Source organism: Agelaius tricolor, unplaced genomic scaffold, assembly GCF_023055355.1.
Source record: "Agelaius tricolor isolate 1412-34295 unplaced genomic scaffold, bAgeTri1.0.p SCAF_38, whole genome shotgun sequence".
NCBI classification, from domain to species: Eukaryota; Metazoa; Chordata; class Aves; order Passeriformes; family Icteridae; genus Agelaius; species Agelaius tricolor.
Genome location: NW_027269298.1, coordinates 1,460,152 through 1,474,252, shown reverse-complemented (window position 1 = coordinate 1,474,252; position 14,101 = coordinate 1,460,152). Strand labels below are relative to the sequence as shown.

Below are 14,101 nucleotides of genomic sequence, written 5' to 3'. Positions count from 1 at the left end.
GCAGAGGACACACTCATCCAATGCCTGATGTCCATCAGCTATTGCTGAAATGCCAAAAATTTCACCTCCCCTGGTGCTCAGATCCTCAGCCAGCTGATGGCCAGCAGGACCAGCTGGCAACATTACCCTTAAAACTGCCTGTAATAGAAGTTTACAACTTTCCCACAGGCCACTGCTGCCTCAGACGCTTCTCACTCCCCATTCCAGCTGCTCCCGTGTCCCACTGCTGCTAGGGACAGCTTTACATTATTCCTTGCTGGAATCACAGCGCATCCAGCCCTGGGCTACAGGTTCTGCAAATAAGAGACCATCCCCTCTGGTGCCCTTTGGCTGGCACCAAATCTACCCAGCAGCAGGCTCCAGCCGGGAGAGGAAAATCTTAATCTGAAAACCCAAGAAAAAGGACATTGCAGTGAAATTGAAAGATAATAATAACAATAATAATAATAAAAATAATAATAAAAAAGGGGGGAAGGCGTTTCTAAAATAAAAAAAAAAAACTACATTACCCACAATTCACGGACATGTGGGAGGAAATGCTGTTTTTTTGCAAAGGAGGTTTAGCTTCAACAGCTGCAGTTTAAAAGCGAAATACAGGGGGAGGGATGGGACTGGGCGAAGGAGGGAGGACAGGGCGGCGGGGGGGGCCCGGAGCCGCAGCCGGTGCCGCCGCCGGGGCCGCGGGAGCCTCGGGCATGCGGCGCTCCCTGCCCGGGCAGCCGGCGGGGCACGCCCGGGGACGCCGCGGGGCTGCGAGCGAGTTCCCGCAAAGTTTGACCCCGTTGCCTTTCTGATGCTGCGGCGAGCGGAGCGGGAGCCCCCCCGCGCCCCCCCGCGCCCCCGGCGAGGCTGAGCCCCGGGTGCACGAATGTATTGCGGGAGAGGAAGCCTGCGACAGCCGGGAGGCGGAGGCACCGATCCCGCTCCGCTCACCTCCCCGGGCAGCCAGCGAAGAGGCGAAGGGGAAAAAAAACCCAGCGAGAGAAGAAGAAGAAGAAGAAGGAGCCTCCCCCCCGCCGCCCCGCGCCGCTGCTCGCCCCCGCAGCGCAGGAGCCGGGGCTCGGCGGCGCGGCCGGGGCTCGCCGCGGCTCCCCGGGATGCTGTGACGCCCTGCGGGGCCCACGCGTGTGCGGGGCAGCCCCGCCGCCCGCCCATGAGCCCCGCCGGCTGAGCCGGCGAGCCCCGGAGCGGCGGCAGCGGCAGCAGCAGCGAGCAGGAGGAGGAGGAGGAGGAGGAGGAAGGTCGGACACCCCTGCGGAGAGCCGCTCGCCGAGGAGGAGGAGGAGGAGGAGGAGGAGGAAGGGGAGCGGCGCCCCCGGGCCGGTGCGTGGCGGGGGATGTCACGGGCGGCGGAGCCGCGGCGCTGAGCGGGCGCGGAGCGGCGCGGCCCCGGCGGGCGCGGGGGAGGCTCCATCGCCGCCTGCCCCGCTGCGCTCCCGGAGCCGCCGGCCCCACCGGCACCGCGCTCGCTTCCCTCTGCGTCCGGCTATTTCTAAGGGAAAAAAAAAAAAAATTAATCCCCAAAGCCCAGACATCGCTGGCGGAGGAGCCTCCAGAATCGGAGATTTGGCGACTTTTTGCATTTTCCAGCCGTCGTTTCTTTCTGTTATTATTGTAATTTTGTGTGAAAGGAAGTTATGAACAACTGCAAGTCAGGAAGTGGAAATCCACACCGGTTGTGACAAGCTGGGGCTAAAAACTATTTCATTATTTATATAGATGTGTCTATCAACATTCTGCTTTTCATCCAAAGAATAAAGGGAAATACCGGCTAGTCCTATGTTTGATGGTGAATGACAGACTGCATCTGAGCAAAGGAAGGACTAAATATATCAGCTAAGAACACCACCTTTATTTATTGAACTCAAGAGACTTTTTTTTAACCCAAAGACTGTTTGAGGAAGAGATTTAATGGGTCATTAAAAGGGGAAAAAAATTTTAAAGGCCCTTTTGCTTCTGAAGCGCAGCTAACCTCAGAAATAGAAGCAGTACTTGTAAGACAGATATTCGAATTAAGGCTTTACGTGATGAATTTTCTATCCTATGGATATCAGTTTTGAAATTACAAACCAAGAAGATCTGTAATTGATCTAGCACCAGACAATTTCAATGCCTAATATTCCCCAGGATTGCTGGAGTACCCTAGGAGCTGCGTCAGACTGTACTCGGGGTATGCCATGGGCTGTATTCAGAGTATTAGCTGCAAATCCAAAGTTTTCCGGGAGAGCATTTCAGTGGTTGAAGTGAAAGCCTCCATTGATCCCATTCCCACCAGCATTGACGAGTCCTCCAGCGTGGTGCTGCGCTACCGCACCCCTCACTTCCGAGCCTCTGCCCAGGTGTTGGTGCCCCCTCTCCCCAAGAAGGAGACCTGGATCGTGGGCTGGATCCAGGCTTGCAGCCACATGGAATTCTACAATCACTACGGGGACCAGGGCATGTGAGTATTCCCGAGGGGAGGGCGCGTGCGGGTGCGCTCGCCCGGCGGGGAGAGGGAGAGGCAGGACCATGGCCTGCTTGGGAGATAGTGGATTAAGCCAAAAATTATAATCCATATTTAAAAACCCAGCCCCTCCAAAACTTAACAGGACTTTGCCATGTGTTTGAAATACAGGAGAGCTTCTCCCTGCCCTTTCAAAGCAGTGGGTGTTCTTCTCCTCGAGTGGGAATTCGCCCAAGCCCCAGCCAAACCCCACTTGTTCTGGTAGGAACCCATAAAGCAAAGCTCTTCCACAACAGCTTTTGGGCTGCACAGGAGATCCTGGAACCCCGGGAGCAGCCCTGCCACAACAGGCTCCCCTGCTTTGATGGGTGTTTGACACGAGTGGTTCTCCTGACCTCCAGCTCCTCTTGCCTGCATCCCTCCCCATCCCAAGGGTGCCCGTTGAGGAGCCCCAGGCAGAGCCCAGGGCTGACACTTGTGGCACGGAGCCGTCCCTGGAGTGCTCTGCTGCTGCTGCTGCTGCTGCTGCTGCTGCTGCAGTGAGCTGTGGCTGGGAGCTCATAGCCCACCAGCTCTGGGAGCACATTGAACGTCACAGGAGGAATCCTGCTTGCTTTGCCCACAGTAGCAGGCAGCCCACGGGAAAGCACAAGCAGGATTTAACCCCTTGGTAGTGAAACCATCCGCATCACCTTGGAGCAGGGTGCGGATTCCGCGCTCCCCTCCCTCATGGGTGATGTGAAAGGGAATACATGGGTGTAGATGTGAGGTGGGAGGAATCCAGGGGCTGTTTGCACACCAGGAATCCCCGTGTTACTGGTCAGACAGTCATAGTGAGGCAGGAATGAGTCAAATCAGAATGTCACCTCCCTGCCAAGAAAAGTCATCTCTCCCCAGTCCCCCACCAGCTTGTTCTCCAAACGTTGCAGGCTTTGGCCCACAGCTAAATCAGCCCCAGCACCTGATCCCCAAATGCCTGCACAGAGCAGCAATTCTGCAGCTCACAGTGCTGGGCAGCACAGGTGCAGCCTCTTGGTGCAGCAGAAATGTGCCTGTCCAGCCACAGGGACAGAACCTGACCGTGCTGGCAGATGGGTCAGTGGCTGGAGCTGCTGATGCTGCCCAGGCTCTGGGGCTGAGGGAGGAAGGACGGGAAGGTCAGGTCTGAGAATCCTTTCCCTGCTCATCCCGAGTGCCTCGAGCCAGGGAGATGCTGGCTCAGCCCCTGAGGGTCAGTCTGGGCAGCTTAAAAAATCCCTGAATGAGGAGTGCTGGGGGAGGCGGGCTGGAGAGCAGGAATGAGTGAATGCAGCGCCTTCCTGACAGCCTGAACATCTGCACGCACAGCCGGCCCCCCTCCCCTTCCCTTCCCTTCCCTTCCCTTCCCTTCCCTTCCCTTCCCTTCCCTTCCCTTCCCTTCCCTTCCCTTCCCTTCCCTTCCCTTCCCTCTCACAGACACCAGGGAAGGAGGAGCAGTCCCAGGTGACAGGCTGCCCCCCTCCTGTCCCCATGTCCCCTCTCTGCCCAAGCAGAAAGTTTCCTGAGAGGCAAACTGGTACCTGGCAAGCAGCAGCAGTGCAGACAGGCTGATGGTGATTTTAAAAGTATTTACAGCAGGCCCGAAATCTGTAGGCTTTCTTGGCTCCAACAGCATCTTTAGCAAGGACAATTTGTTGCTCAGATGTTCCCAATTGCAGGCCTTTGGGATTTGCATGTGTAATTCTCAGGCTCATTTAGGAATCCTGTCTTTAGCCACCAGCTGCAAAGGAAGAATAGAAAAGTCCACTTTATATAAATACAGCTCTGATGCACTGAAATAGAGGGGACTGGGCACAGAGTGATGCTGCCAGTGCTGCTCTGGGCTGCAAACCTCAGTGTGGCCTTTCATTTCTCTGCACCTGAGTTTCCCTGTGTTTAAAAGAAGGATTTGGTACAGCCTGCCCTTGCTGGAATGTTTTGGGACAAAAAAGAAAAGAAAAAAAAAAAAAAAGGAGTAGTAGCTGCTGCTGTAAACTGGTAGAATTAAACACTGCAGCTATGTATGAGAGCTTTTAGCTAGAAAATCATGGAAACAAAGATGTTTCCCTAGGAGGTTCACTGACATTTAACTGATTAAAAAAAAAAAAAAAGTTACTCGAACACAAGCAGGAATTGGTCTGTTCCTGCACTCTCTTTCTATACACTCATTGCCATCTGAAGGCTATAAATAAAGGCATTTAGGAGGAAAGGCCTCTTCAACGCTATGGGAGCATGGGTTGGAAGACCATTACAGAGAGAGAGAGAGAGAGAGAGGACACAAACCTGAGAGAAAGGATGGGCCAAGGCTTTGGCTGGTGTAACTCGATGTAATCCCACTGACCTCCACAGAGCTGCATCGATTGATGCCAGCAGTCCCAACTTTCCATGGCAGGCAGAGGCCACTGCCACATCCATGTTTTTAACCCCTGTGGTGACTGACAAACAAAAACCCCCAAATAATCAAAAATCACTCATCCGACCGAAGCACCAATACTTACAGCAGGCTTTGGATTAATTTTTCACTTCTCTGCTGGGAAGTTGTTAGCTGTGCATAAGCTGGCCATTACATTGAGGATGGAAACAGCTGAGAAATACTGGAGCAGATGGAGCTGTGCATAATGCTGCTATAGGGATGGGAGTACAGAGGGGATAATTTAGACACGCACGTTTAAAGTGGCACTGACAATTTGGGGGCTAAATGCAGCATTTTTAAATTTAAAGGGAGAGAATTAGAGCTCAGCTAACACATAAGTGCTGGCATTACTTTACATGTGAGTCAGGAGATGCTGCAGGGAACATGAAAACCCCCAGCACGAGGGTGTGGATGTGCTCTCTGACCCCTCTCTGTGCAGGCCTGGGGCAAACTCCTGTGCACCCCATGGCTGCCACTGCTGCTCCTCCCATGCAGGATTTTACCCTTGTCCTGAGGGAAGGATCTGCTGCGCAGAGGGAGGCAGCAGGACCAGGCCAGAGCTGTGACCTGAGCAGGAGCAGCTGGACCAGGTCCCTGCTGGCATCTGCTGGGGTGGGTGCTGGTTTCTGCACCTGGTGGAAGCTGTGTCAGCTCTGGGCCATGCTGGAATGGCATTATCCAGCCTCCTTCATCTCCATGGAGATGTGCAAGAAGCTGTGCAGATGGAGATATGCAAAAGAGAGAGATAAATAAATTGGAGTTGGAATATGATCAGCCAAGAATCTGGAGAAGTTTTCCTGTGGATGTTTCTCCTCCTGGAAGACTCCATGGGGCACTTGCATCCTTACATCATCACTTCATCTTCCCAGGCATCTCTCCCTGGTGAGATTAAATCTTCCATGCCCTGCAGCAGGGACATAATGAACTCAAATTGTCAAGAGAATAAACCCCCAGTCCCCAGGAGGGAGGACACAATCCAAAAAAACAACCACAAGGGCATCTTTTCCAAAGAAAGTGAAGGGAGGTCAGCTCACTGTGGGAATTGACTCCTCCAGGGATTCAGAGGACAAGGCTTTGCTGCCCTGCAGTGGCCCCTGGATCTCACCCACCTTAGCCCAGTTCCAGGGCTTGTCCAGTTGCACTTGAGTCTGCCCCCCTAAACCAGCAGAAATTGTTCCCTTTTTCCTAATGCCAGTTTTGTGCTAGTTTCACTCCCTGGCCCAGCCCCAAACACTGCTGCTGGTTCAAGAGATGAGGCAGGAACACACAGCTGGAGGGTGGGAGGAAGAGGGACCACAGCAGCACAGCTCTGTCAGCTGGGGAGCAACAACTTAAATTTCCTTCCTGTTCTTCACTCTAACCCTGCCTTGACTTGCCTGACGTGCTGGAAAAGGTGAGAGGGGCACTGCAAAGGAGAATTTAAAATTAAGCAGCTCTGGCTATCAGGTTTTGTTTCTCTCAGCGAGTCCCCAGTGCAGGTCAGTGGTGGAGGGAGTCAGGAGCAGGGATGTGAAATGCCTGGGACAGTTTCACTACACCCACACATGGCCCTGCTCCATGCACCAGGCAGGGGCTGTGTCCCAGAGGGGCTGCTCTTATTTAGGGAGCTTGGAGAGGAAGGTGTTGGAAAGCAGAAGGTTGTGCAAGTCCATCTGGCCTGTGACTAATTAGGAGCTGGCTTTAGGCAATTAGAGCTGAGGTTGCAATAGTGCCTGGTGCCTGTCTGGAAAGGTTGCCTGATGTTCCCCACTGCTGGATGCCCAGGGCTGGGTTTGCTGTCACTGCCCTGCTGGCTGCTGTGGGACAGACATCTGGCAGCTCAGGAGGATTCGTTCTGTGTGACAGAAGAGGAAAAAAGTGTCTGAATGAGAACTGGGGAGCTAAAACCTACATAAAGCTGCTTGGCTGTCAGCAGCAGGGCTCTGCTCGTACCACAGGAAATAGCTTGAAGTTCCTTCTGGTAGCAAGAAGACATTTGTTAGGAGAGGTTTCTTGGCAGCTCCAGGCTCTGGTGGTGCCCACACTGGCTCTGAAGGTTTCAGAAGAGGCAGAAAGAGGCTTGTCAGTGTTGTAAGGCAGAACCTACTGATCTTGGAGCTGATCAGTGAACCCGCGAAACCAGATAGCTTGGTTTCTTTTCATGCCTCCTTCCTGCTATTGTCAGCAAAGTGTTTATTGGGCACTTTCTGGTCTCTCCTTGGCTCGACACTACCAGAGAAAGATGCTGATGCAGCCAAAGATCATTCCACAGCATTCTTTCCAAATTCATCCAGTTGTTGGCATATTATTTAGCATGGACACGCTCTGCAAGCAGAGGCTGCCAGCCTGGCTGGCACAGGGGCTTTGCTGGAGCATCAGGAGAGGGACAATCACCAGCAGCAGCCACCAGGCAGCCTCTGCTCTGCTCCAGTCATGGGATCATCATGAGGCCTCGTTTTTCTGCTTGTTCCAAGCAGAGCAGATGAAGCATGATGGTTTTGAAACCCTGGGGTTAACCACACTGGCTAGAATTAGGCACAGTGTGCTCTCTGAAGAAACACAGGCTGGTGTCTCCTTCCCCATTCCTGCCCATGCCTTTCCTCAAGCTGGGTGCCCTCCTGGGCCACCCTGAGCTCAGCCACACTCTGCTTTGTCCTGGGATGCTGCAGGCTCTGCAGGTACCATCCTGCTCAGGCCCTGACACAGCTCCACCCTTGTGCTCTTCTTTAAATCCTGGGCAAATCCCCAGAAGCTCCTGCAATTCTGTCCTGACCTGGGAATGAGGACAGGGACAAGCAGATCTTAGAGGATCTGCATTTACTGAGCATACTCTGCCAGGTTCTCCTGCCATCCAGCCAGCAGCTCTGATCTGAGCAGGCTGGAGCAGCCCAGGAGGGTTCTCACCCTCTGGGGCATCTTAGCTCCTGGTTTGGCACCTTGGTACCTGCAGAGATGCTGTGGCTGCACCACGCCTGTCACCTCAGTCACATCTCAGCCCTGGGTGACAGCCAAGCTGAGTGCCAGCCCCTGTCTGAATGGAAAGTAATCCTAAACCAGCAGCTGAAAGGGAGAGAAGAGCCCCCAGATGGGGTTTTGGAGCTGGGCTGTGCAGCAGGGAGGGGTGGGGGCTGCAGAGCAGGACCTCCACTCATCCATCAGCAAGGGCTGGGTCACCCAGCATCCCCTGAGCCTTCCCTGGGCCATCCCTGAGCCTTGCCCTGCTCAGCCCTGCCTGAAGGGCACAAGGGGTGCTGAGCCAGGATGACTCCGGTTTGCAGAGCAGAGCAGAGCAAATAAACATCTCTGCAGTGCACAAGGGTCCTGGCAGGACTGCTCAGGGATCTCCTTTTGGCTGCCTTCACTAAAAATTTTCTTCCAGGGAAAGGACTCCCTCTGCCTGCTGGCGATGAGCTCGGGAGGAAGGGATTGCTGCAGCTGCGGTGCTGTAGCTGACAGCAGCCTGTAAATCTGAGCAGGGAGATGTTGTGCTTGCATAACCCCTGCTCCTGCGGCTCAGAGCATCCCTGCAGCCCCTGCTCCTGCGGCTCAGAGCATCCCTGCAGCCCCCGGGGCACCCCACCTCCTGTCTCACACTTCAGCTCCCGTGGGGAGCTGTTTGCCAGGAGCCCCTGCTCGCATGAAAAAAAAAAATATAAATGAGACCTTAAAATCCCCCGTGGTATCCTCTAGCCAGAGCCAGACACAGCTAAGTGCTGAACGATCCAGCGGGTACAAACATGGAGGCACTTCACGGTCATTAACTAATTAACAGTCAAAACAGCCTTATGAGACAGTCACATCAGCCCTGGCCAGAGCAGCTCATCCCAGAGCTGTGTAAGAGCCAGCCAGGCCGACCAGTACCCCCAGCCACAGCCTCCTCTGCAATCAAGGGGCTATTTTAAGCTGCAGCACCAGACTTATGAAAGGCTTGGACAGTCACCCTGACCCTGACGAGCCTCAGGGCGTCCCCTCTGTGTCTCTCCAAGATAAATCATTTCCCATGTCCCAGCCTGCAGCAGGGAGCCACAAGGCTTGGGGAACTGGAGCACAGCCAGTGCTATGGCAGGGTCAGGTGCAAACAGCACTGCTGCTGCCACCAGTCCCTTCTGCTGCCACCTTCATTGCTGGGACATCATCCCTGGGTGGTGAGGAGTGCTGATTCATGAGCAGGAGGGAGAAGGTACATGAGAGGCACCTCTGCCAGCCTGGTTTTTAAAAGACTGTCCTTAAAACAGCTGCTGTGCACTGAGAGAGTGATCTGTGGTTGTGCCGTCTCAGAGCAAACATCCAACCCTTCTTCTGAGACATTTACAGCAGTTTGCCTCGATTGGCAAATCTAATCTTAAAAATTATATTGGAAGCTAATGGAAAAACCCACTCCAAGTTGTGCATCAAGCAGTACAAGGTGACAGGGGAGTGTTTTCACTTACATTCCTGCTAGCAGCACTGACCTTTCTGTCCCTCTCACAGGTGAGCGGCGCGGGCAGTTTTACAAGCAGCTCCACCTGGGGCTCTCTGATTACTGTAACACCATCCCCAGCCCAGAGCCTGGAGTGCAGCCCTCGAGCTGGGTCCTTCCAAGGGCTGCAGGAGGATGGGTTACACTTCCAGAGCCAGGCAGACAGCGGGGAGGGACAGCAGCTCATCCAGAGAGAAACGTAGGGGATGAACGGATTGAGAGCGGGCCTGACAAGAAGGATGCTTTTAATGGCAGGGATGAGCTCTTTGAGCAGGATGGCACAAAGGGCACAAATGCCAGTAAAAGCTGGAGAGGGAAGGCATCCACAGCTCTTCCCTCTCCTTTCTAAAGTCTAGCATGTTTCTAAACTAATTAATTAATTCATTATCCATAATTTGCTATTGATTATGGCAGGTCAAGTTGGGAGCTTCCAGATCTACTGGATGGTAAAATCCAGGCCATCAGTGACTCAGACGGAGTGAACTATCCCTGGTATGGGAACACCACAGAAACCTGCACCATCGTGGGTCCCACCAAGAAGGAGTCCAAGTTCAACATCAGCATGAACGACAACTTCTACCCCAGCGTGACGTGGGCCGTGCCCGTCAGCGACAGCAACGTGGCCAAGCTCACCAGCATCCACCGGGATCAGAGCTTCACCACCTGGCTGGTGGCAACCAACACGGCCACCAACGAGATGGTGACCCTGCAGACTATCAAATGGCGCATGAGGCTGGGCATCGAGGTGAACCCCAGCAGGCCCCTGGGGCAGCGTGCCAAGCTGCAGGAGCCCTCTGCCCAAGAGCAGCCCCAGGTCCTCAGCAAGAATGAGCCAATACCACCCAGTGCCCTTGTCAAACCCAATGCCAATGATGCTCAGGTACTCATGTGGAGGCCAAAGGATGGACCACCACTCGTGGTGATACCCCCAAAACATCGATAATGCACGCCTGGCGTCCCGGCACCGAGAGGGAGAAAATAAACCCGAAGCAAAACAATCACTTAGGTATTAGGATACACACCTATAATCTGAGCAAAATCTAAATGCACTTTTTATTCATTCAACAAATGCAACCATTCTACCTTCTCCCATTGGGACGGATTTCACTGTGCTAAAGCTAAAGAGGAGACCTTGGACTGGGTCTGTCTCATCACTGGATTCCTAAGGGAAGAAACTAACACTGATGTCTACCCTATAGCTCTTTTTTTTTCTTCCCTACTTTAGTTCCTCTTTGAACTTCAGTCTCATTAGCTTGTCCAGAACTGCCCAGAACTATAAGAACATTTTATTTGGGATTTTAAGAATTTTTTTTTTCTTTTTGGTTGAGAATGAAACAAGTTTCTGGAGCAAAAAGTTGACTATTTAAGATAAGGTATTTTTTTTTTAAGCTGTAAAGTTCTGAGTTGCAAATCCAAGTCATGCGGCCTTATGTAGACTTTGCTTTGCATTGCCAAACTTTTGCCTTAAAGCTATGTTTGAAAAAAAAACAAAAAAACAACAAAAACACCACCAGGCAGAATGTCCTTTCTACAGAATTCTGGAGAAAAAGTTTTGGAACAAGGAATAGATTGTCAGCGTGGCATGGGCTGATGGATAAAAAGGGCATGAAATTGGAAGAAGCAAGAAAATCTTCCTCTTTTTAAAACCTGGAACAAGGAAGCATGGAAATAATCTCAGTTTCAAAGCAATGCAAATAACAACCCTCTGTCGGATGGCTCTCGAGGGGCAGCTCCCAGGCCACCTCTCCCTGCTTTGCAGGAGGCCTTGGAAGCTCCTCGTGCTGCTCACCCGTGCTGGTCTCAGCCTCCCGTTAGCAGTTCAACAGGGAACAACCTCACAGCTGGAATTGTGGCCCTGGGAGTCAACACCAGTCAAGGGGGGGATGTCCCAGTGGGTTTGTCTTTAGGACACACAGATGTTTTCCCAGCTAGCCCACAGCCTCACCTTTTCGTGGATGAGAGCCAAGGGCTGGTGTGCCTGCTGCTGCCGGGTGAAGCTCTGTGGCCCCATTTGCTGTGAAATCCCAAAGACGAGGCTGTACAAAGAACGGGGTGTCCAAAGGATCTTCTGAAGTCACTGGAAGCACACAGGTGTCAGAGGGGGCAGATCTTACCCACCCAGCCTACCCAGCAAGATCAGGAGCAGCCACATCTGAAAATAACAGGGACCCACTCCTGGCAAACACAGCAACAGCTGAGGGAAAACTCTTCCTTCTGTGGTAACCAGTCACATTGGGATTCACAGATCATTTTCTTCCCAATGACCTCATGATCTACCTGACTGTCAGGCACGAGGTACAGGCAGGGCCATGACACTGTCCCTGTCTGTCATGGCACAAACATCCACTGTAGCAAAGGGTAACACATGAGAAGGTGCAGGCAGGGCAACACCTGAGCCCTGGGTGTGGATCCTCAGTGAGGAAGGAGCATTTGGAGGAGGTGAAACCTGTAGCTTTTAAGAAGGACCAGATGGCTGCTGAGATAACCAGATGCTCCTCTGCAGAGGAGGATGAGGCAGAAGAGCCTTTTGCATGGGAGGGAGGGGTTTGAAGGCAGAGGAAGTTCTGTGGTAGAGGTGGCATCTGGAGGCCAGGGCACAGGAGGGGGAGTGGAGGATCTGCCCTGCTCCAGCACACGGCCTCAGGCAGATCACTTCCCTCTGCAGCTCCTTCCCCCAGTAAATATTTCTTCCTCCTATTAACAACTTGCCTCAAGAGCTGGGACTAAGGAGAGTTCTGCATGCCAGGTACAAGCCTGGCCCTGCTGAGCTGGTCTGAACAGGTCTCACAACCCCACACACGCTGCTCAAAAGGCTCTCCCCATGGAGAGGCACCAATTAGCTGCTATTCCTACCCCCATCTTCCACACAGGACGTTACCAGCAAGAAATTCTCCTTCCTCACTTCTCCACAGCCACACCACCTCCTTTGGAACAGGTTCAACACCAACCCCTGCCTGGGGAATGCACACCCAGAAGTTGTGTCCCCCACCAAGCCAGCCTCAAACCAGCAAACAAGGATCCTGGGGCTCTGCAGCCATTCCCCTGCCTGCAGGGGAGCCCACCCTCCTCATCCACTGGCTTTCAGAGATGCTCAGCCATGGAGCTGCTCCTTTCCACGGGCAGAGCTCCGAGGTGGGAAGTCCGGCTTGCAAACGACTGGACTGGATCAACCCCAAATCCACGAGCCAAAGGGTGCCTCAGTCTTGGCTTTGGGACTATAAAGGATGAAGCTAGGGAGACTTGGACTTGCACAGTCACTCTCTATATTAAACTCTGTTTTCTTACCTGGATTCAGATCCAATATAGCTCCACTGGCACAGCCCTTTGGGACTTGTCTGTATTTTCTCCGAGGCAATACATGCAGAAGAGGACAAACTGTGAGCTGTGGGTGAATAGCTGATCATGCTCTCCATGCATCTTGGCTGCTGCTGAGTCCCATGGGTGGGAGCAGAAGGGGGATTTGTGTCTGGTATTCACTTTGTCTCCAGGTGCTGAGTACTTACAGTTCTCACTGATGTCAGCCTGGGTCGAAGGAATCGGACCCAGTTGTCTTAATTAGCTGCACAAAGAAATTCCAAGGAAAGATTTCTTCTCAGTCACCAAAAACCACATTCAGGGAACACCTAGGTCCTTTCCCACTTAGCTTTGTGTTGCACTTAGTCTCCCAGTGCATTAAGCAAATCTGGTTCCTCCTATTCCCTCTACCTGGTGGACTGGATACATCCATGCAATTTGATAGTAACCTCCTGGCTAATTTGTCCTGTTGCACTGAACGGACCCAGCTGAGCAGTAAATACAAAATTCAAATTTCACTCTGGGGTCGGCTTTGCATGGACTTCTCCCTTCCCAAAGAATGCCTTGATCCCGTGCCTCAGTCGAAACGTGCCCCCTCACCTCCATCTGCATCCCCAGACATGGCAGAGAGAGTGATGCTGCCTCTTTGGAGATCTCATGCATCGTGATTAAAAGTGATGTTTTTCCAATGCTGCTTCATTACAAAACTGATGGGGACAGATTGTCTATGACAGGAAGGATGGCTGGAAGTAACAGGGGCTCTAAGACACCGCTGTTGCTAAGGCTGGTGGTTAGAACAGGGATTGACTGACAGGGCTCCAGTGGGGACTTAAATGTCTGGGGACCCAGGGCAGAGTGGCAAATGAGCAGAGGTGAATCAAGCTCCTTCTCTGGCAGCTTTTGGCAGAACCAGGAATACACAAAGGGTACACTGGGAAGGTGTTGGGGCACCGACACGGCATACACAGGCGAACCTGAGTGTGTCTGTGCCTCACCCTTCCCATCAGTGATGCTCTCAGCTCTTTATAGACCCAAACCCCCACAGGGGCTCAGAGTGCAGCCTGGCCATCCTGTCACAGCCCTGTCGTGGTCCAGGGTGGGCAGCAGCCCTGGCCCAGACCCTCACCTGCCCCCAGGGGCTGCTGAGTGCAGCCAAGGTGCCGAGTGGGTTGCGGACCTCGTGGTTCTCCTTCCCTACCCTTGACACCGAGATGGGCGTGGGAGGAGAGGGGCAGCCCCTTGGGGAGTCAGCACAGACCCTCAGCAGCCGTGGGGAGGGGTAGAGACCTGTCGAGCCGGGTCCAGCCCGGGGGGAAGGCGAGGCACCGCTGTCCCTCCTGCCCTGGCTCCCGGCGCAGCAATAAGAATCGTCCTTGGTCTTGCAGAGATACTGTGAAAACAAAACCAAGATGTACCGAGTCTGGACACTTACAGAGATGTAAAATACAAAACCCTGCTTTTATAACAGACAGAGAAATAAAGTGAAATTTTCAAA

The 14,101-nt window shown here is 53.1% G+C and overlaps 2 protein-coding genes across 2 annotated transcripts in view; one reads left to right on the top strand and one right to left on the bottom strand.

Moving 5' to 3' along the window:
- Nucleotides 1–5,138, bottom strand: part of PLPP7 (phospholipid phosphatase 7 (inactive)) — a 23,210-nt gene extending 18,072 nt beyond the window's left edge. Inside the window, exons 1-2 of the mRNA XM_071453932.1 lie at nucleotides 4,960–5,138; nucleotides 4,003–4,202 (exon numbers count right to left, since the gene is read on the bottom strand). The gene's annotated coding sequence lies outside the window, so the exon portion shown is untranslated. The remainder of the gene's footprint in view (nucleotides 1–4,002; nucleotides 4,203–4,959) is intronic.
- FAM78A (family with sequence similarity 78 member A) lies at nucleotides 633–14,101 on the top strand. The gene is made up of 2 exons (XM_071453934.1): nucleotides 633–2,440; nucleotides 9,727–14,101. Exons 1-2 carry the CDS (start codon nucleotides 2,178–2,180, stop codon nucleotides 10,253–10,255), a joined length of 792 nt encoding a protein of 263 aa, XP_071310035.1. The 5' UTR covers nucleotides 633–2,177; the 3' UTR covers nucleotides 10,256–14,101.